The following is a 23,947-nucleotide window of genomic DNA, read 5'->3' on the forward strand; positions in this document are numbered from 1 at the left end:
GGCGAGTAGAGTTCGAAGTAGCCAATTGTGCCAACTGATTCTCCAACATCTTATTGTGAGCTAGAATGGACTCAATTTGTGCCTTGTCAGCTTGCTATCTTTTGCATTTGTAGCATTATTTCTCATCTCAACCATCATTGGATCGGCAGGAGGTGCTTGTTGAGATGGATTGAAAGGTGGTCTAGAGAAACCAGGAGGGTGTTGGGAAGGTTGTTGGTAATACCTCTGGTTCAATTGTTGTGCTTGTGGTTGTGGTATAGGAGGATTTAGGACATTAGTGCTCTTGTAAGACAAATTAGGATGATTTCTCAACCCTGGATTGTATGTGTTGGAGTATGGGTTGTTCGGCGCGATATGTTTGAAAAGCATTAACTTGTTCGAGAGCTCCGACACTCTTGTGCCCAATGTCCAACTATGCCACAATTATCAACAAAATTCGGATGTAGTACCAAAGCAGCAACACTTGCAGGAGAGGAGAGTTGCATATTGTCAAGCTTATTGCTGATTGCATTCATCTGTGCAGCTAATAGGATATAGAATCTATCTCATGCTTTCCACCCTTGTTAGCTAGTCCTCGAGGATTACCATATTGAGAGTTGTGGATAGCCATCTCCTCGATCAAATCATGTCAGCATCAATTTCTAGTTTCATGAATCTCCCATTTGCTGAGAGTCAAGGATAAGTCTCGAGTTGTTCCCCAAACCATTGTAGAATCCCTGAACTAGGAACCATTTTGTAGACCATGATGGGGACATTCTCTCTGAAGATCTTTAAATCTTTCCCATGCCTCATGTAAAGACTCATCAGTCCCTTGGGTGAAATTTGTAATCTGACTACGCAACCTAGCAGTCTTCTCTGGAGGGTAGTACTTTCTGTAGAAAGCTAGGGCCAAGGTATTCCAATCAGTGATCCCAAGAGTGGCTCGATTAATCCCATTGTACCACATCTTTGCCTTGTCTCGAAGTGAAAATGGGAAAAGAATCTCCCGAATCTGATCTTGTGTCACTCCCTGCTGCTTAATGGTAGAGCAATATTGGCAGAAATCCTTGATAATGAAATTAGGGTCTTCATTAGGTCCACCACCAAATTGTTTTCTTTCGATCATGTTTAGCAATGCAGGTTTGATCTCGAAATTTACAGCTTCGATTTCAGGCATTTGATTGCTCTTGGGAAGTTCAGCCAAAGAGGGTTGGGAAAAGTCAGTAAGCCTCTGAGCCATCTCTGATTCTGGTGGAGTAATAGAGACAATGCTGCTAGAATCAGAGTCAGAATCCAAAGGATTATCTTCCCTTGGATTATCTCGCAACTGTCTGGAAAAGTTCTTCTGTCTATGAAAGGATCTTTCGATTTCAGGATCAAATTGTAGGCAATCTGAACTCAAACTCCTGCGCATAGAAGAACTAAAGAACAAACAATTAAGAGATTTTGTCCCAAAGAACAAGTGTTCTCTGAGACGAGAGTTATAATCTAGACTCTAAAACAATTAAAGAAAATGGAACAAAACCGTTTCCCCGGCAACGGCGCCAAATTTTGACAGGCTAAAGTCGTATCACCTTATCAAAAGTAATCCTAAAGTCCTCTAACAAATAGTAGTCAGGGAAGTAGGGTCGAATCCACAGAGAAACAGTGTTCTTTTCCTAATTGTCAGTCAAATCTAGAGTATAGGAACGAGTGTTTGTGAGTAATTAAACTAAAATTAGACTATAAATTCAAAATTATCAAAATAAAAAGTTAGGGCATAGGTTCACCAATGATCAATATTTCGGGATAAAAACAAAATCAACAATTAATAATGCAGTTAAATAATTGATTCGCTCTCTCAAGTCTAAATCAACATAGAACGGTATTAACAGGCTCTCGCAATTTATTAATACCATCTACCTATTGAAACTACCTTAATATCAAGTTTATACCTCTCGTGCATAACCTAATATTGCAACACTATAACAATCAAATCTGGCCAAATTGGATTGAATAGACATAAAAACATTCAATAGGAATCAACATGCATCTAAAATCAATACTTTAATAAACATCCCTTCCTAATTGATCATGGATCCCCCTAAACCCTAGAAATAGACTACTCAATCATAATTAGGGAAGACATATTCATAATTAAATAAGAAAACATGAATTAATAAAGGATTGAATAGGAATAAGAAGAGAAGAGAAATAATACCAATTGTAGAACCAATCTTGCAAAAATCAAAGCTTCTATTGAAAATTCAATGTAATTGGAGAAAAAGCAAAACTAGGGTTCTTCACTCATTGAGAGAAAAAAGAGTTCTAATTTTTTATGAATTAATGATGGAAAAAAAAAATAAAATATAGATAGGAAATAATAATATTCCCTTGAGTCTAAACCACTAGAAAAATAGAGTCTAATTCGTCAAAAGATAAAGCCTTATTCGACTAGGAAACACGGAATAACCCGCGGACGCGGGTTTTCGACCTGCGAAACAACGTCAACTTGTAAAGACCATATCTCGCAAACTAGAAGTCGTATCGGGGCGTGTAATATACCGTTGGAAAGCTCTTCAAGTCTAGTTACCAACCCTACTGGAATAAATAAATTACGATCTCTGGATAATGAGTTATGATCAAAAGAGTGCACATGACTCAATTTCCATACTTCTTTTAATATGTTTCCGCTATGTTTGAGTTGCAATCCGACTCGAAGATGCCCTTTGGACTCCTTTGACTTAGCTCCTTCCTAGATGCTTCTCATGCTTATGCTTGTCCAATAATACTCCAATCGTGTTCTCAATACCTGAAAACTATCAAAAACACTGAAAACACACACAAGAGTGATATCTTCTCAACTTAAGTAACTAATATGCAATTATGGACTAAAAATGCAACTAAATGATCCTAAAATGCAACCTAAATGCATCATGAAATACCTATATTAATATGACTCATCAATACTCCACCTCAAATAACTTGTTGAAATCTGGCAAAACAAGTATAGGAGTACTACACAACTTCTCTTTCACTTCTTTAAATGCCTTTTCAGCCAAAGGAGACCAGTCATACTCTCTTTTCTTTAACAAAGCAGTAAGGAGCCATAATAGAAGAGAAGTTTCGAATATACCTCCTATAAAACAAAGCTAAGCCATGAAAGCTTCGATGTTCATGTGCATTAGTAGTAGCTAACCATGAAGAGATGGCCTTTACCTTGGATGGGTTAACATGAACTCTTCGTTTGAGCCAAGAAACACAAGGCTAGAAACAAGAAATTCACACTTATCTATCTTGCCATACAACTTTTGTTCCCTAATCTTTTCAAATAAGCTTCTTAAATGTAGCAAGTGTTCATCAACATTCTTACTATAAACAAGAATATCATCTAAGTAACCAACAACAAACTTATTTAAAAAGGAACGAAGTACCTCATTCATAAGTCTCATGAAAGAGCTAGGGGCGTTGCGTAAGCCAAAGGGCCTCACCATCTACTCGTAAACACCTTGCTTAGTTTTAAATGTTGTTTTTCACTCATCCCCTTCCCTAGTTCTCATTTGATCATAACCACTTCTAAGATCAATTTTTGAAAAAACCGAAGCTCCATTGAGCTCATCAAGCATGTCCTCCAATCTCGACATAGGGAACCTATACTTCACAGTTATGTTATTCACGGCCCTACTATCAATTCACATCCTCCATGTACCATCCTTCTTAGGCACAAGTAAAGCGGGAACCGCACAACAACTCATGCTTTCTCTCACATATCCCCTTGCAATTAACTCTTCAATTTGCCTTTTGATGTGTAAGTGATGCGTAGGAGAAGTGTTTAGTCTCTCTTAGATATGAAGTTTGCAAAGTACTCCTTGTTCTGTTAGGAGTCTTGGTAATTTTCCTAATTGTAGTAGGAATAGGACCCTTCGAATCCTAATCCTAGTAGGATTAGAATTCCTAGTTCTATTAGGATTATTAAAGTTTAGTTTGTTCATAATTCTAATTGAGTTAGAAGTCCAAATCCTAGTTGGATTAAGATTCCTATTTTGAGTAGAATTATAGTGGTAATAAAAGTCTTTTTCTTACAAGGTTTTGCTTACCATATCGGGAGAGGTTTTACTTGTTTTAAGCTTGTTAGGTTTTTAATTCTATTATGATTATTATATGCTTATAGTTGGATTATAATTAGGTTATTGTTGCTGATTCTATCTAGTTAGGTGTGTACTCCATATCTAGTAGGATTAAGATTAAGTTTCCTAATTTTTATCTTTCTTTATTCTAGTTGCATTAGTTTTTCTTTTAAGTACTATATATTGTATGCACGGAATTCATTAATGAGAAAAGAGTTATTGAAATTTGCTTAAAGATTATGAGACTAGCCTTACTAGAGAATCCAAGTTGTTACCTTGTTTCCAAACTTGAAGTCGTTGCCTTTAAGATTCACTCACAATCCACCCTTCAAACACATCCATAACTGTTTCTTTTAATTAAGAGACCTCCATATCCATCTGGAACACCAAGTTCCACATCACCTTGCAACACCTTTGAAGCACTTGGATCACACCTATAAGATGGTTTGTTGGGCAAAGGGCCCCCGACACTAGATCAATGGCGTGCTCAATTCCCCTTAAAGGTGGCAGCCCTTGTGGAAGCTCTTTCAGAAATACATCTCCAAATTTTTCCATAAGTGAATCAAGTTGTGGATTACTTATCACCTTCTCAAAATGTAGCAGCATGCATGTCTTACAAACAAGGCATATCATACACCCTCTTCTTCAACCTCTTTTTCGAACTTCTTGAATAAAAGGAACAAACTAGCTTTCTTCTCTTCTTTCTTGTGAACCTTGGCACTATGTGCTAAAGGATGCAATCTAATCCTCTTTGAACCAACCAAAACAAAATATACATTGGAATCTCCCTCATAAATCACCTTTCTATCAAATTACCATGGCCTCCCAAGTACACGTGATAAGCACTCATAGGAAGCATATCGCAACATAGCTAATCTTTATAGCTTCCAATGGAGAAAGAGTATAATGCTTGCTTATTCACTTTAAGTCCCGTATTATCATCAAGCCAACTCAACTTGTAAGGGTGTGGATGATCCCTCACAACAAGGCCTAATTTACTCATCAAATCTGCTGCCACTACGTTGGTGCAAGAATATCAATGATCATGTTACAAGTGTTTTCACCCACCTTGCAACGAGTATGGAACAAGTTCTCTCTTTGTTCTTTGCTTGGAAGGCAATCAACATGTAAAATCCTCCTAACAACACTAATGAGTCTACTATCATATTTGGCATATGCATCTTCTTCACTACACTCACCATGGTCTTCTTTTGGCACTAACTCATACAACTCTTCTTCTTCATTCAAAGCCATGTATTGCCTCATAGTAAGAGCTTTCTTGGTTGGACAGTTACTAGCAATGTGTCCTCTACCTTGACACTTGAAGCACTTCCTATTTTCTTCAATTTTTTTCCCTAGACAGGAATACTTTTTGTTTCACCACCCTTTTCTCTTCTTTCGATGCATTTTCTTTCTTGAACCCCTCATAGTTCTTATTAGAAGATGAATAAGAATTATAAGATGAATAAGGTTCAAAAGAGTTATCAATTTTGGCATAAGAAGCTTTCAACAAAATAAGGGTTTTTATGCGTAAAGGCAAAGCCACCAGCAATCAAGAGTGTTTGTGTTTGCACACTTAAGTTTCAACAAAACTCACAACTTTTATTCAATCACATTCTGAAACATTCGAACAACACCCTATGCTATTTATAATAAAACGTGACCCTAACCCTAATAGGCTTAGGATAAGTCCCTAAGTTCTAGACTCCTACACTTTTGAATCATGTGAATCCATCGTTTTAAGAACGTAGGTGATGTATGCATAGATAACTCCACCAAGCTATCTTTAAATGCTTTCTTAGGTCGTTACATGGTTTTATTTTACTCCTAAAGTATAGGTTTTACATGTAACTAAAAATTATATGTTTTTATTTAAAGTTCAGTTGTAATAAGGTTCAAAAATGTTTGGTTGTTTTGGTTCATTCAAGTCCTAGTTGTCATAACTTGTAGATTAGGAAAGTTTCCTTAAAGTTTAAAGTGTGAAGTGGCGTGTAAGGGACCCCTTGTAACCGTGTGGTTTAGTTGTATTTAAGGAAAGATTTGCCATCTTTTCTTAAGCTTTTGTTTCCTTAAGTTCTAGCTAGATTCTAGGGTAGAATTAAGGGAGAATACTTTCCTTATTTACTAATAGAGGGCCGTGTGGTTTGATGTACTTGGGGAGCAAGGTTTTCTTGATTCTTATCCTATAAATAAAGGCACCTAACCATGTAAAGGTTAGAGTATGATTTAGTTTAACCTATTCCTTGTGAATTAATGTTTTCGGAGTGAATCCAAAGTCTAAGTAGTGAATGCAAACCCTAGTTGTTGTTAATCCTTGCTTGTGAATTTAATAACTCCATATCCATTGTTGCTAATCAACTTTAGAGTACTTTAACTTGTCATATTCAAACTACACCATCATAAACACTAAAAGAATCCAACTTTCAATCACGAGTCTAGAATAGCCTTCAAAAATCATATCAAATTGTTGTGGCTGCTGGGATAACTCAAAGGAAAGGCTATACATCCTTAAACATGCCGGAAGACATGGATGTGATTAAACCCTAGCAAAACAACTCGCGTATCTCATGAAGATGCAAATTGTTACCAATACATACATGCTTGAAATGAAGCGTGACGTGCATGAATTGAGGAGCACTCGACCTACTACTTCTAATTCTAGTGTGAATAATAGAAGGAAAGAATAAGAATTGAAACTTTTGGACCTACCATTCTTTGATGGTGATGAAGATGTGGAAATATACTTGGATTGGGAAAGGAGAATGGAACGTTTGCTTGAACACAAACAACTTGAAGATCACACACGATTTTCATATGCCACGCTTAAGCTTACAAGTTATGCTTCTTTTAGGTTTGAATCACTTCAATACAGGCATGAAACGGAAGGTAAACAACCACTTGAAACTTGGACTGAATTGAAAGCTATGTTAAATAAAAGATTTGTGCCAAGTACACATAAACAAGACTTGTTCTTAAAACTGAATTCTTTAATTTAAGGATCTGTGAGTGTTGAGAAGTATATTAAAAAATTTGAACGACTTTATATTGCTTGTGATTGTCGTGACCAAGAAGAACAAAGTATTGCTAAATTTGTGCTTGTTTTAACTAAAAACTTACGTAATTTTGTGGAACTTCAACCCTTAACCACTTTTGATGAAGTATGCTCATTAGCATGTAAGTTGGAAAAACAGCAGAAAGGTTCGCCCTTTGGAGGATTAAGATCATAAAATCCGAAACCAAAAATCCTTTTGCATCTAAGGAAGGTGAGTGTTTGAAAACCACTACACAAGAAGTTGTGGATGTTTTGAGAGGTAAGTTACATGCTGGTGGTTTGAAGGAAACTCCTCTTAAGAAGGTGGTGTGTTACAAGTGCCCAGGGTTAGGACACGTTGCTCGAAATTGTCTAAATCGTGTCTTAATAACAAGAGATGAGTAATACTACAACTTTTTGCTGCATGAAAAGAATGAAATAGAAGAGGTTCAGTTGTAATAAGGGAGAATTGTCTAAATCGTGTCTTAATAACAAGAGATGAGTAACTAAAAAATATATGTTTTTATTTAAAGTTCAGTTGTAATAAGGTTCAAAAATGTTTGGTTGTTTTGGTTCATTCAAGTCCTAGTTGTCATAACTTGTAGATTAGGAAAGTTTCCCTAAAGTTTAAAGTGTGAAGTGGCGTGCAAGGGACTCCTTGTAACCGTGTGGTTTAGTTGTATTTGAGGAAAGATTCGCCATCTTTCCTTAAGCTTTTGTTTCCTTAAGTTCTAGCTAGATTCTAGGCTAGAATTAAGGGAGAATACTTTCTTTATTTACTACTAGACGGCCGTGTGGTTTGATGTACTTGGGGAGCAAGGTTTTCTTGCTTCTTCTCCTATAAATAAAGGCACCTAACCTGATAAGGTTAGATTATGATTTAGTTTAACCTATTCCTTTGGAATCAAAGTTTTTGGAGTGAATCCAAAGCCTAAGCAGTAAATGCAAATCCTAGAATAGCCTTCCAAAATCAAGTTTCACTTTAACTTGTCATATTCAAACTACACCATCATAAACACTAAAAGAATCCAACTTTCAATCAAGAGTCTAGAATAGCCTTCCAAAATCATATCAGTAGGCAAACCATGATTCCTAATACCAATACAACTCGGAAAGCAATAAAGATAGTTTGAGTCCTAACAGAATTAGAACTCTAAGAATGCCATGCACACGCCTACTCCATGCCACACCTTGGTAGTCTCCAGGTAAGGCAAGCTTGAAGGCATTATCATTTATCTTCTCCACAATCTTAAATGGACCATCTGAGTGTGGCATGAGCTTATTCTTGTGAAGGCCAGGAGTTCCTCCTTCCTTAGGTGCAACCAAACCAAATCACCAACCTTGAAAACATACTGCGTGCGATGCTTGTTAGTCATTTGTTGGTACTTTGCGTTCACCTTCTCAATCCTAGCTTTCATTTGTGCATGAAGCTTGAGCATTGCTTGCGCCTTCTCCTTAGCATACATCAACATGGTAAACCTCATCATTAGGAAAGGGAAAAAGATCAATAGGCACCCTAGGATTAACACCATAGACAACCTCGAAGGGAGAACATCTTGTGGCATATGTAGGTGACCTATTATAAGCAAATTCAGCATATGAAAGCTTCACATCCCAATCCTTGGTACTCTTGCTAACTAATCCTCGAAGTAAGGTGCCTAAAGTACAATGTGTGATTTCAGTTTGCCCATCAGTTTGAGGATGACGTGATGTGCTAAAGCATAACTTGGTACCAAGGAGCTCCCACAAAGTCTTTCAAAAGTAGCTCATGAATTTAATATCCCTATCACTTAAAATAGTTTTAGGAACACCATGGAGACGAATTATCTCACAATACAAATCAACCACTTTCGAAGCATCATTTGTCTCATGACAAGGAATAGAATGTGTCATTTTAGAAAATCTATCAATGACAACCATTATAGAATCCTTGCCTCTTTATGTTATAGGCAATCCCACAATGAAATCCATAGCCACGTCATCCCAAGGACAATCCGAAACAGGTAAAGGAGACTAACCTTGGTGAAAAGATCTCTTGATTTTTGATATGTAGCACAACGTGAGATAACACCTTGAACGTCCCCTTGCATCTTTGGCCAATAGAAATGTATTTGAAGAATAGCCAAAGTCTTGTTCATTCCAAAGTGACTAGCACACCCTCCACCACGAGCTTCCCTCACGAACAACTCACGAATAGAGCAAGAAGGTATGCATAGTCAATCGCCTATAAAAATGAACCCATCATGTACCATATAAGCACCATGTGATCCCTTGGAACACTCCTTCAATACCCCCTTGAACTTCTCATCCTCCTTGTAGTATTCCTTCACGAATTCGAACCCAAGGAGTCTCGAACTCTTCACTCCAAGTAGAGAGTGCCTCCTAGATAAAGCATCTGCCGCCATATTTGCCTTACCTTCCTTGTACTTAGAAGAGACATTAAAAGATTGCAAAAACTCAATCCATTTGGCATGTCTAGGGTTTAGCTTTTGCTACCCATGTATATACTTTAATGCCTCATGATCAGAGTTAAGCACAAAGTGACTTGGACGAAGGTAATGACTCCAATGATCAAGTGCACGAACTATTGCATAGAATTCTTTGTCATATGTGGAGTAATTGAGCTTAGCACCACCCAACTTCTCACTAAAGTATGCAATAGGACGTTTCTTTTGGATTAAAACAGCTCCAATGCCAACCCCACTAACATCACACTCAACTTCAAAGGTTGTGAAAAATTCGAAAGTGCAAGGATAGGTGTATTACACAACAAGTCTTTGATGCTATCAAACGCATGTTGAGCTCCCTTAGTCCATGTAAACTTCCCTTGTTTAATACATTCAATCATATGAGCTACAACACTATTAAAGTTGCGCACAAACCTTCTATAAAAAGAACCTAAACCATGAAAGGAACGTACCTCCACAATGGTGGAAGGAATAGTCCAACTTTTGATTGCCTCAACCTTCGAAGGATCAACTGAAACGCCGTCTTTAAAAAAATATAGCCCAAGAATGTAACACTTATCCAACTTCACATATAGCTTTTGTTTGCGCAACACCTCAAAGACCTCCCTAAGGTGAGTTAGATGATCTACAACACTTCGACTATAAACAAGGATGTCATCAAGATACACCACCACACACCTGCCTAAGAAGGGTTTCAACACCTCATTCATCAATCTCATGAATGTGCTAGGTGCATTAGTAAGTCCAAATGGCATGACAAGCCACTCATAACCCCATCTTAGTTAATCTTGAAGGCGGTTTTCCACTCATCTCCTTCTCTCATCCTGATTTGATGGTAGCCACTCCTTAAATCAATCTTAGAGAAAATAGTAAAGACATGTAACTCATCAAGTATGTCATCCAATCTAGGAATGGGGAAACAATACTTCACAATGATGTTGTTAACATCCCTACTATCAATGCACATGTCCCAAGTACCATCTTTCTTAGGCACCAACAAAGTAGGAACGACACATGGGCTCATACTCTCTCGAACATAACCCCGAGACATAAATTCTTCAATTTGTCTTTGCAGCTCTCGTGTCTCTTGAAGAATACATCTATAAGAAGCTTTGTTAGGAAGGGATGCTCCTGGAACTAGGTGAATTTGGTGCTCTATTCCCCGGATTGGTGGTAACCATGGAGGTAGGTCTTGAGGGAACACATCAATGTACTCATCAAGTACACTCTCAAAGTGTTTAGGAAACTTATATGCTTGCTGCTCCCCCTTAACTTCTCTTGCAACCAAACTATAACCCTCGCTTTCTCCTTCTAACTCCCTCTCAATCTCCTTAGCACTCACCAACAATGAGCCTTTTGATGTAAGAGAGGATGTCAAAGGTTTCAATGTTGTCTTCTACCTCCCACCGTGGCAATACATACATTAGAACGCCCATCATACTTCACAAAACAGCTATATTGTCATGGTCTCCGTAACAAGATATGACAAGCATCCATGTTGCAAACATCACACAAAACCTCATCCTTAAACTTGCCAATTTCGAACATGATTAAGGCTTGTTTTGTTACTTTGATGCCCTTGTCATCACTAAGCCAATTCAACTTATAGGGGCTTGGATGATTAGATGTAGGCCATTTTAGTTATTCAATGAGGGTGGTAGACACAAAATTAGCACAACTACCATTACCAATGATCAAGTCACATACCATTTGCTTCACTAGGCAACGAGTGAAGAAAATCTTGTCCCTTTAAGTGTCGTCCAAAGGAGCTGGTTGTGTAAGTAACATGCGTCAAACAATGAGCTCCTTGCCTTCATTGACTGGTTCCTCTTCTAAATCAACCTCATAAGCATTCTCATCTCCATGGCTCTTAGTGTGATCACCATCAAACTCGTCTTCTTCGAAGCTACCCCTTGCATAGTCTTCATCAATCTCTTGTGTGTCTCTCAAAGTCATGCCCCTATTGTTGGGGCAGTCCTTCAAGATGTGTCCATAACCCTTACATTTAAAACAAATGTGCCTTTCTTCAGCAGCTAAGGGTGTGAAGGTCTTCCCTTTGTCACCTTTGAATTTAGGATTTTTTGGCTAAAACACCCTTACGTTTGGTGATTTTTAAAACAATCCCCCTTTTGTTTTTTTTTTTGAAATGAACCCCCAAACGTTTTATAAAAACTTTGGTTGCACCCCCAAAACCTAACTTCCGTCAAATCCAGACGTTTGTGGGGCCCTTTTTTCCATTTTCCCTCCTAAATGTTGCATGAAATGCCATTTGTATCCTTGGTAATAAAACCCTTCAACTAACCTCTTCATCTCTCTCATTCAATTCCTTCATTTTGATTTCATCTCTCTCACTTGCTTCAATCAGAAATTCAGCATCTCTCTCTTGTCATCATCTACACCTTTTCATCTTTTCTTTCCAGTCTCTCTCATCCAACACTCTCTCTCTCGTCATCATGGAATGAGTGCATTTTGCCTTTCTGATGCTCCTGATTTTTTGTTCAACACCACCAAATTTTCCACCTTTGGCTTAGTGTCTTGAATCTTTGCGATTTCACTCTTTAGAAACGTTACTTCATGTGTCAACAACCACTTCTCCAGCACCAATTCATTAATGACCAACTTCTGCTACTCCTCCTAATTCTTGTCAACCCATCCAAAGAATCCACACCCTTCTCTTGGTATGAACATTTGAGAATTTGCAGGCATAGAGCTCCTTCCAGGATTGTCATGCATCCTTGACCTCAAAATCTTAGAAAGAATTCGACAATTGCATTTGGTTGCCATAACCCTAATTGAACAATTAACCTAAATTAAAATAAGCAAATAAACCCTAAAATCGCAAAATTACCCAAAATTTATTGCATAGAAATGAATGTAACACTTATTTGATTTGAAGGATGTCAGGAATTGTCAATTGAGAGTGGAATTGCAATTTTCCGTTCGAAATTTTGGATTAGCAGCTTCACTTTGGGGGTGTCGGAAAATGACGTTGTGAGAGAGGGAATATCCTGATTTGGGGATGAAGTGGTTGTTATATAATAGCATAGGTGGTCCCACAAACGTCTGGATTTGACGGAAGTTAGGTTTTGGGGGTGCAACCAAAATTTTTGTAAAACGTTTGGGGGTTCATTTCAAAAGAAAAAACAAAAGGGGGATTGTTTTAAAAATGACCAAACATAAGGGTGTTTTAACCAAAAAATCCTTGAATTTATCAAACTTAAGTGTAGGCGTTGCTCCACTTGCTTCATCCTTCTTATTGCCTACTGTTTTGTCATAGTTCTTCACAAAAGGTTTGAAGGTCGATTTTTTCTTGGCCTTGGAATACTTCTCAACCCTATAGCCACTTGAACAACATCCTCGAAACTCCAATAGGGTTGGAGATCAACCTTCTTAGCAATCTTCTTATCTAAGCCAGAGATAAATCGCGCTATCTTGTACTCGATCTTTTCGTTCATATCACAAAGCATGTTGATTCTTTCAAACTCCACAACATAGTCTTCGGCACTCAAGGCATTTTGTTGAAGTACTTGTAGCTTTTGAAACAAGTCTTGTGTGAAATCAGAAGGAAGAAAGCGTTTCTTCATTCTTGCCTTCAATTTCTCCCATGAACATAGACTAGGCTTTCCATCCTTGCGCCTCTTAGTCTTTATGTTTTCATATCATAAGCTAACATACCCTGTCATCTTGAGGATAACTACTTTAAATCTCTCGGCATCATCATAGTCCTTGTAATCAAAGACTCATTCCATTCTTTGCAACCATTCCAAGAATGTTTCAGGCTTCATGGTTCCATCAAACTCGAGAAGAGCCTTAAGCCACAATCATCCTCCTTTGGTGGCCTTCTATGCCTAGGATTGTTAGTTTCCTTGTATGAACTAAACTCTTCAGGGGTGTTTATAGTACTCCTAACAGGACTAGGAGTGTTGTTGCGTTGATTCCCACGCTGCCCTTGTTGTATCATGCGCATCAATTCATCCATGTGTGTAGTTAGATCCTCTAGTTGGCAATCCCTACGCATGTTCTAAGTTTGTTCAAAGGTTAGTCCTCTAGGGACTCGACCCTTCATGCCTCCTTGTTCGTCCTCCATAGTAAAACCCAAACATAACTTGGATGAAAGCTAGAAACTTGCGCACCAAGCAACGGATGAACTAGGTGTATGATTCGATTCTTGAATGTTTTCAATGATCTTGGATGATTTTCTTTCACCACTTGACAACTAGTAAGGATGTCCTTTGATGAAACTTTGTGAAAAATCAAGAATCTTGAAAAAAAGATTTGATCTGAAAGGTTTCTTCAAGATCAAACTACTCCACCTTAAAGCAAAAAAAAAAAAAAACCGAAAAAAAATTGAATCTTGTGTGGATGAATGTATTCGAATTGTTGTAATGGATGTAACCAAAGCTCCTTATACCAGATGATGTATTCAATCTAAGTAAATTATGTAGAATTGCGGAAGAATGTGTAATAAGTAACTACTAGCCTTCATATGCACGCGATGCGTGTGTTAATTTCAAAATTTGTTATTTTATTAGAAACTCCATTCGTACTTTATTTATGATTAAACTTAAATGTGAAAAATTCAACAGTTTGATGAATTTAGATATATTAATTCGCTAATGTAAAAAAGTAAAAAGGTTGTGAGTAATTGTTAACATTAATTTTTTGTGAATGAATATTGAACAGAAAGAACAAAAATAATGAGTTGGTTTAACTGAATTAAAGAGTATCAAAGGTAGTGAATGTTCAGACTTTTCATGTGCACGTTATGTATGCCATCTTTTTTTATAAGATATAAATATTTTGTCCATTTAATTTTTGATTGAAGTATTTGATGCATATATCATTTTAAACTTGTTTTAAATGGCAAGTTGGAATGAGAATTTCTAAATGATTTGCTTTTGTAATTTTTTTCATTCCATTAATTAGATCATTAAGGGTATTTTAGTCACTTCAAAAGAGGACACCACACCTCCTCCCTTGGCTTATATAATAGAGATATGTTCGAACAAGAATCAAGAAACAAGAACAAGATAGTTCTTAGAAGCTCAATGATGAAGGAAAAGCCACCACAATGAACAAATTAAGGGTTTTGATGCGTAAAGGCAAAGCCAGCAATCAAGAGTGTTTGTGTTTGCGCACTTAAGTTTTAACAAAACTCACATAACTTTTATTCAATCACATTATGAAAAATTCGAACAACACCCTATGCTATCATAATAAAACGTGACCCTAACCATAATAGGCTTAGTACAAGTCCCTAAGTCCGAGACTCCTAACACTTTTGAATCGGTGTAAAATCCATTGTTTTAAGAATGTATGCAAAACCATGATTCCTAATACAAATAGAACTAGGAAAGCAATAAATTTAGTTTGAGTCCTAATATAACTAGAACTCTCATAAGCATGTCATCCACACGCCTAATCCATGCAACCTAAGTTGGTTAGCAAACATACTACAACCTTGGTAGTCATCCTCATGAAGAGTCCTCCATGTACATCAATTGATCCAAGGTCCACTTAAACATTCTTATGAACAAGAGCTAGTAAACTTGCATCAACTTTTCCTGTATCACATCATCAAAAGTGTCATAAATTGACACCTCCACTTTCCTTGCAATAGAACGGTTCAATCTCTCAATGAAACGAGCAATTTTTAGTGCCTCCTCTTCCAAGTCACAAATAAGACACAACTTGTCAAACTCCATAGTGTACTCATGCACACTCAACATATCTTGGCACAAAGTTGTCAACTTGAGATCTTATTTTTTGCTAGTAATCACTCGAAAAAAAGTTCTCTTTGAGCTTTTCTTTCAACTTAGTCTAACTACTAGCTTGTCCTTCCCCTTTCTTGCACATTTTGCTTTCAAATTTTCTAGCTAAATTCCAGCGTACTTGGTCAATCTAACCGAAATTATCTTGAACCACTTTTGATCATCAAAACCCCTAAAGTCACATACCTTCTCTAGTTGTCTAATCCACTCAAGGAAATCTTCCGGACTAGAATCTCCCGCGAAATCATCCAACTTTAATCCCCTATCATAATCGAAATTATGTTTAAGGACCCTAACTTCCTCATCATCGTCCGATTGTCCAATATAATCAACACTATTTTTATCTAACTTCTTAGTGATAAATATAGAATTTATGACATCCATTCTTGTTTCAAGTCTACTAACATGGCTCGCATCAGCATTATAATTTTCTTAAAAATCATATTGCATCTTAGTTATATCTTCTATAGCCTTAGCCAATTTCTCCATAACATTCAACATTTTAACAAGCATAACAAATAAAACTGACAACTAGGAGCAACAATTCGACACACTAAAAAGCACAAAAGAACCCTAACACCACTTATCCCCACTGATAGATTGAAAATTTGAGAAGAAAAGTAACAAATTACCTTGGGTCTTTGAAGGGTAGAATCCCTTCTATCATCAGCCTCCTAGAAAATCTAATACCACTTGATATGAATGCTCAACTATGATAGTTAAACACTCAAGAGAAAACACCAACTTGAGCAAGAGCAATCAGAAATCGAAAATTAGTAATAAGTAACAAGGATATTTCTTTGGTGAATGAACACTCCTGAACACTCACTAAGAATCTTAATCTCACTCAAACCAATCCTGGAATTAAGTAGGTTAAACACTAAATTAATTAGGACTCCTGGAAATTAACTTAATGGACAAAGATAATTGAAAGCACAATTAAATTCAATAACAAGGTTCTTGTCTTAATCATTCATACTCTTGTATGGTAGCATGACATGACTATTTATATTACTCATGACAAGAATTAAATTGTCCTCCAAGCACACCATAAACCACGATTTACACTTAGTAAATTAGGAAAGTTCTCCCCTTAATTCTAGCCTAGAATTTAGGTTGAACTTAAGGAAACATTTCCAGATTTTTTCTTAATTAGAACAAAATCACACATACAACACTCAAGATCTCACCTTGCACACCACTTTTCCCACAAGTCTAAGGCAACTTTCCTAAAATACAACCATGAAAACTAGACTCTTAATCGATCAGTTTCTACTAGATATTTTCAGCCTTATTGAAGCTAAAACGACTCAACTACTTTAACTAACATTTTAACTAACTTTGACATTACATTAAAATGCTAAGTAGCTTCATTTTCAGTCCAAGCAACACATAACACATTTGCATTCTTTTGAGCCATCAAAGTGAATACAATTTACTCCATGAGAAGTGTTATTGGCTCTTCTTGAGTAGTTGCCTTAGGATCCGCATCACAATTCCTTGATAAGATATTTTATTTCCCTTTGGCCCTCTAAGAGACACCTTTTAGGTATGACCCTATCCTAGCCATATACTTAGCAAGTCAATCCATCCCCAATGTTACATCAAAGTCGGGTAGGTCAAATTGAATAAGATAATAAGCCGACAAATCAGATCTTATTATAGTAATGAGTATGTCTTAGTATAGGAAACTACAAGGAACTACTTTTCCTAAAGTTATGGTTATGTAAGTTTGACACAAGGTTGAGGGTTCTAAACCTAACTTTTCAACAAATGAACTAGATATGAAAGAATGAGACGCCCGAGAATCAAAAAGCAAATAAGCAGGGTTAGTGTTTACGAGGTAAGTACCCGTCACAACATTAGGATTGGTGTCTGCTTCATTCTAATTCATAACATAGATTCTTCCATTGTTGGTGTAAATCCCCGACCTCTAATCATCGTTGTTAAGTTAATTAGTCGTTTATTAGCAGCGGAACATATAAAGGCGGCGCATTACTGTCGTACTTTCCATTAGAAAATACAAGGCAACATAAACTCATAAACTTAAACATATTATAACGTGAAATATAATATGAATTCAACATTAGTCTTGATTAAAAGAAACTTAGTTACTAATCAAAGTCTGACATTAACTTAAACTAAAACCATGAGAGTCTACATCAGTCTAGATATTATACTACTCCTCACTGCTACGCCATCCCGTTATCACCATCGGTACCTAAAACATAAAACAAAACGTCGTGAGCGGAGGCTCAGTAACATACTATAACAATGTAAATTCATTTCAACTCATTTATTTATAAACAAGGAGAATAGAATAAGTAAAACTATTTCGCAAACATACAATATCATGTTACATTATCTTCTTTATCATGTTCATCATCTTGATTCATATTATTTGGTAACTTGGCTCATACAACAGAAGGGATGTCTCCACATAACATAGTAACATCATAAACAGGAGGCAGCCACCCGAGGACAATAACCCTCACTAAACGAGGGGTGGCGTTAATGCCCATAATATAAATATGTGCGGTGCCACCCAAGGAAAATAGCCCTAACTAAACGGGAGGTGGTTAAATGGCCGGAAGGTACGTGCACGACCCAAGAAAAATGGGATACTTGCCAAGAACCGTCTTTCACTTGAATTTATCATGTTTCATTTCTTTTAAGCATATCATAATCATCATTGATAAGAATATGATTCCACACTTTAATAAAGTTACTCGAATAACACTCGAACAAAAGGATAGTACTATTTGATTGATCACTCATGAACTCTCAAATAGGGTTTTGATTCAATTAAATCACTCTTGGCTTAATTAATCAAGTACTAAGCTGAATTCACTCCTGAATCAAATTCAGTGGTTCTTAAACACACTCAAACCGGCCACTCCTGGAATTAAGTTGTTTAAACACTATTTAATAAACTCTCCTGAATATCAATTAATGGGTTGTAAGCAATTCACTCACGAAAATAAAATTTTCATAAACTCTTAATCTCTTTTTATTAATGATCGAAAGATGCCTTATATAGGCATTACACATACCTAATTATATTAGGACTAGAAAACATAAAAGATAACTAAAAAACTAAAAGATAAACTAACTAAAACTCCTAAATAGCTTAAAACAAGTAAAACCTATCCCAATTAGGACAGTAAAAACCATGTAAGCAAAAGACTTCTACTACTACAAGAATTCTAACTAAACTATAATTCTAATCCAATTAGGAATCCTAATCCAACTAGGATCTGAATTTCTAACTTAACTAGAATTCATAAACTAATATACTCCTAACAAAACTAGGAGTTTTAATCCTACTAGGATTAGGATTTTAAGAGTCCTATTCCTACTAGAATTATGAAACAAACAAACTCATAACAAACTAAAAATTAAAACTCCTAAATTACATAGAATTCGAACAGATTTAGAATACTACATAATTAACAATCCTCATACGCATCAGAAGACCACTAGTACAGAATCTATGATTTGCGTCGGATGTGAGGCGTCCATTTGCGTCGGACATGGGTCCGACGGCACAGGTCTCGACGCAGTTGGGAGAGACTAAACATGCGTCGGACTAGCACACGACACACTATATGAGTGATTTGCGTCGCATGTGGAGCAATGTGCGACGCATATGGTTTATCATATGCATCAGACATGTCTCAACATGCGATCCAGAAAGGAGACATAACAATGCCCAGCAAGCCCAAGCAACTATAATCTGAGTCGCATGTATTACTCCATGCGACACAAATGAGTGTTTTTTTCAAACTTTTTTTTCTCCCAAAAATACAATATTGCTCGTACTAACATGATTCAAAAGCAAATAGTTTCCAGAATATGATTTAAAAATCACAATCAAATTGCCTAATAATATAGATACAAAAAAATGTATTTCTGCATTAATAATGTCATATATGTATTACAAACCACTATAATAATATAGATACAATGAAGTGTTAAACTAAAATTGAATCTAGAACAATTCCATCTGTAAATAATGTTATGAGTAACTATATATCCGCGTACAATTCTTATTCCATCTGAAAAGATTAAGGCCGAGTTTTCCAATGACTCGAGGGAGACGACTTCGAGATATTTCCAGATCTGAAGATGAACATAAGAATTTCAGAACTAAAAGTCAAAAGAAATTCTAAATCTGAAAATAAACCCTAAAAATACCAAAAAAGTAAATGAGAAAAATCAAATATAAAATATAAAAATAAAAATGAAAGGCTATAATTTTTAATTGCATGAACTATGTGTGTTTTAATTTTTCAAATGCCAAAAAAGTAAAAAAAAAAAAAATCAGATATTAAAGAGTTTATTTTTCAGATCTGAAATGAAAAAACGAATTTTCAGATTTGAAAACTAAAATAAAAATCAGATCTAAAAATTAAAAAACGAAATTGAAGACGCTGATGAACGAAATCTAAGTATCGAAAGAATTCAAACGTGTCAAAGTGCTGAAAACGGGAAACGGAAAATCAGAATTTTCTTTCGTTCGTTCGCTCGCCGGAAAACGGAAAAGGTCTTACTCATGAATGTCTTTCGTTCGTTTGCTGAAGGTCTTACTTTCGTTCGCTCGCGGGAAAACGGAAAAGGCGCTTGACAGATTTTCTTGGATGCGAACTTGAGAACTTGAACTTGAAAAGATACGATTTTGTTCGAATTTTGATGTAGTTGGTGGTGTTTTGGGGGGATTTGAAAGAAATGAAAGGAAGAGGCCTTTGAATTGAAGAACCAGAGAATTGGAGAGAGATAGTGGGGTGGGGTTTGAAGAGAAATGAAAGGAACGGCTGAGGCTGAGAGGGTAGGTAGGGTTTGAAAGGAAGAGGCGCAAAGGGAGTTAATATGGGCTTTATGGGAAGCCCATCTGCGTCGCACGTGGAGACCACTCAACGCACTTAGCCCATTCATGAGTGCAGTGTTTCAAGTGCTTTGCGCCGGATGGGCCAGGGGTCCGACGCAAATCAGCCTTTTGTAACGCACCATAATAACGTGCGACGCAGATAGGGACTTAAATTTTGTCCTTGGATGCAACGATGTGCGTCGGATGGATCTCAGGGTCCGACGCACATCCTTGATATGCGTCGCACTTCATGAGGATCCGACACATATGACACTTATTTTGCGTCGCACTCTGGCTCCCGTGCGACGCATATTATGTTTTTGCGTCGTTTTCGTTTTAGTGCGACTCACTTGGTGGGACGCAAATCGTCCTTTTTCTACTAGTGTCGTGAGTTCAATGGAAACCTTGATCCAGATGTTGAATTACTTGGAGTGGGTAGCAAGGTGTGATCGAATTTTTGAACTCAAAGAGTATAATGATTATGATGCTAAGGCTTTTAAGGTTGCAATTAATAAGCTAAAGGGGTATGCATCCTTTTGGTGGGAGAATTTTATGCTAGCAAGAACAAGGAAGCAAAAGCCAAAGATCAAGAGTTGGATGAAACTCAAGAAGAAGATGTAACACCCGCGCCGACCCGAGCCCTTCTTCATTTAGTAGAACTCGGGTTTTGGGGGAGGAAAATCCACGAGGGTTCGACCCGACGGGTGTTGCTACCGCCGCACTTATCTCCTTGGAAATAAATGCAAGGCTAATTAAGTTAAAAAATAAACTCAAAATCATTAATTCTTATAACCAAGTGAATCGTTCATTAAACATTACTAATTAATCAAGTGTTTCAGAGTTCCAGCGAAAGCTAATCATATGCTAAGTGGATGAAAACTCTAAATGATCTCCCTTTTGTTCCCCCGATCGATCACCCACTTGCACACATTGAAAAGAGACAAGAGAGACAAGCTCCCAGAAATAAGAAAAAACTGAGTAATTCCAACTCCATCTCGTAAAATACTTAAGTTGAAAATACTTCGTAAAGTAGCAAGTTAATAGTTTTGGAAGTCATAGGACATAAACACACACACACACACACACACACACACACACATATATATATATATATATATATACACTGAATAATCATATTATTAATTCAATTAATCCAGTTATTCAAGGAGAGGAAAGAGAACGCCAGTAAGCGGGATCAATCCCCTGTAACCACTTACTTCAACATTGTCGGCCGGGGCGAACCCCTGTAACCACCTACGTATATCATAATGGCCATAATAACAGAGTCCCTAGTGTGCACACCCCTTCTACTTGGATCACAACAAGATAGAAGGAAGACAGTAACAGAATAATCAACATAGTAACCAGAGAACCTGTAGGGGGCCGTTGAACCACTCATACAGGGCAACCTGTTCATCATTTCTCTCCGATATTTCATTTTAGGTGATTAACATCTTTTAATTCACATCATCACATAATTCACGTACACATTGACGTCATCTTGTTCAATCTAGTGTGAACATATTCAATCATAACCTCAATCCTATCATAGCGATTTCAATAACTCATTTCATATTCACAATCATCACTTGAGTTCATTTATCATTTCATGATCACAAGTTCTTACCAATTTCAACTTTCATAAAATCTCAATATTAATAATAACATTCATGATAATCATAATGATATATAGTAATAATAATAGCAATAATAATCATAATAATAATAATATACTAATAATAATCATAACATTATTAAATGACATTAAGCGGTTTTAATAACGTTATAATAAACATCGTTCTTATATCGTACATCGTCCATTATTCATAATTCATAATCAAAATCCATAGTCGTTATCCATTTTGTCATTCGTATTCATAATCTGCATTAGCTCGATAATCCATAATTATAGTCCATACTTATAAATTTTACAAGCGCATAATAATCATGTAATCAATTCGTTTTATACTAACGGGATCTATGTTTAGATGGACATCGGAGATTACCTCGTGCCACGTGCCCAAAAGTTAAGCACTCCTGGTAATACTCGTCTACGAAATCGGAGTCTACAATAGATGTTAACGAGATCTAAGTTAGTTCCTAAATAACCCCTTTTATATACCTATATAAAATATACAATTTAAATAAACCAAAAAAATTAAAGAAATTCTTTATGATTTTAAGAGAGTTTATGACTCAAAGTTATGGTTTTTAAATCATTTATGAAATCATTTTTACGAAATTACTTCAACTTAACTTTCATTAACTTAAAATATTATTTTATACATTGAAAACTAACTTTATTTTACTTCTTACTTTGTTTTAGAAGGTCAATGAACATTTTCAAGTGATAAAGGATTAAGTGAAACTAAAACATACTAACTCAGTAAAATAGGCTAATTTAGGAAAGTCATTGATTTTGTTTGAAAATAAAAAGAAAAGTAAACAAAATAAATTAAGTAATACACAAATAAACCTAAAAGGCAAAAAGGAAAAGGAGTTGTAAAAGAAAAAGTCAGTTTCTCAAACTGAGAAGGAAGAACGAAAGAAGAGGAGGGAGAAAAAAAATACAAAGGAGGTGGAAGCAGGGGGGTGAAGGCGTTCTATGGTGGTGGTTTTGGCTGGCGCACGGCTAGGCTCGGCGAGGGGGGTCAGAAGGTTGGAGGTTTAAGATGTGGGTTGGCGCGAGCTGCAGGGGACGCAATAGGGGCCGCAAGGGCGTCGCGAAAGAGAAGGAAGGACGGCGGTGGTCGGCGGTTGTGATTCGAGGGTGGTCGAAAGTGGTGCAGTGGTTTTTCGATGGAGGAAGAAAACAGAGAGATTGTTTATGGTGGTTTGAATTTCAGTTTTGATTTTCAAAACAAAATTTCAGAAATTAGGAAGAAGAGAATTGAATTGAAGCAAACCTTTTGAATTGTTTTACTTGAGTAATTTGCTGAGAGAGTTCAGTATTTATAAAAGAGGTTTGGGCAGAAAACGTAATGGTGGTTGAGTGAGTTGTGTTGAAATTCTTTGTTTGAGTGCTTTGAACCAGACGAAGGAGAAGGAGGGAGATGAAGGAAGGTGTTGCAAAATCTTGGTTTGAGTGTTAAATTCAGACGAAGAAGAAGGGAGGAGATGGAGGAAGGTGTTGAATTTTTCTTGGTTCTTGTGCCTTGAACAAGTCAAAGGAGAAGGAGGGGGATGAAGATCCTGTTTTCATATTTCCTCTTTTTTTTCTATTTTATTTTATTTTTTTTCTTTTTGGCTAAAAGACATATGGGTATGGACTTGGTATTTGGGCTTTATACAATATGGATGGAAAATTAATATAAGGATACTCATAACAAATGTAAAAAAAGTTTAACTAATTAGAAATAATGAAATGAAAAATAAAACAAGTAAATGATTTATTTTAAACTTTGTTAAATAAATCAAAACTAAATGAAATCATTATTTTAATAAACATATTTATCAAATAAAATCGCATTATCACAAAATAAATTTTGAGTGGAAATTATATTAAACCTTAATAAATAATAAAATAACTTCTGAAAATTTGGGGTATTATAGAAGATGAAAGAGAAGTTTCTACCTTTCACTTATACTCTTGATCTATATAACCAACTATCTGATTTATATCAGGATCACAAAGTTGTCGAAACTTACATTCAAGAATTTGAGAAACTGATGATGAAATTAGATGTTTAAGAAAGAGAGGAGCAAACTATGACTCGATTCTTAGG

At 36.3% G+C, this 23,947-nt stretch overlaps 1 protein-coding gene, 1 long non-coding RNA gene and 1 other non-coding gene across 4 annotated transcripts; 1 reads left to right on the forward strand and 2 right to left on the reverse strand.

The window, feature by feature from the left end:
• The first annotated feature begins 737 nt into the window (after nucleotides 1-737).
• Nucleotides 738-844, forward strand: LOC125496125 (small nucleolar RNA R71). The gene has a single exon (XR_007272826.2). It is a non-coding gene; the product is annotated as a small nucleolar RNA R71 (small nucleolar RNA).
• Nucleotides 845-8,208: 7,364 nt separating this feature from the next.
• LOC130590800 (uncharacterized) lies at nucleotides 8,209-9,521 on the reverse strand. Its single transcript, XM_057393356.1, has 4 exons — nucleotides 9,366-9,521; nucleotides 9,135-9,206; nucleotides 8,581-8,868; nucleotides 8,209-8,427 (listed from the first exon to the last, which is right to left on the reverse strand). Exons 1-4 carry the CDS (start codon nucleotides 9,519-9,521, stop codon nucleotides 8,209-8,211), a joined length of 735 nt encoding a protein of 244 aa, XP_057249339.1.
• Nucleotides 9,522-17,390: 7,869 nt separating this feature from the next.
• Nucleotides 17,391-23,423, reverse strand: LOC125496041 (uncharacterized). 2 transcript variants are annotated; one of them, XR_007272701.2, is made up of 3 exons: nucleotides 23,129-23,423; nucleotides 22,229-22,288; nucleotides 17,391-17,576 (listed from the first exon to the last, which is right to left on the reverse strand). It is a non-coding gene; the product is annotated as an uncharacterized LOC125496041 (long non-coding RNA). The 2 variants fall into 2 exon arrangements; XR_007272700.2 differs by lacking the exon at nucleotides 17,391-17,576 and adding an exon at nucleotides 19,234-19,477.
• Between the last annotated feature and the right edge of the window lie 524 nt (nucleotides 23,424-23,947).

Source organism: Beta vulgaris, chromosome 3 (assembly GCF_026745355.1).
Source record: "Beta vulgaris subsp. vulgaris cultivar EL10 chromosome 3, EL10.2, whole genome shotgun sequence".
NCBI lineage: Eukaryota > Viridiplantae > Streptophyta > Magnoliopsida > Caryophyllales > Amaranthaceae > Beta > Beta vulgaris.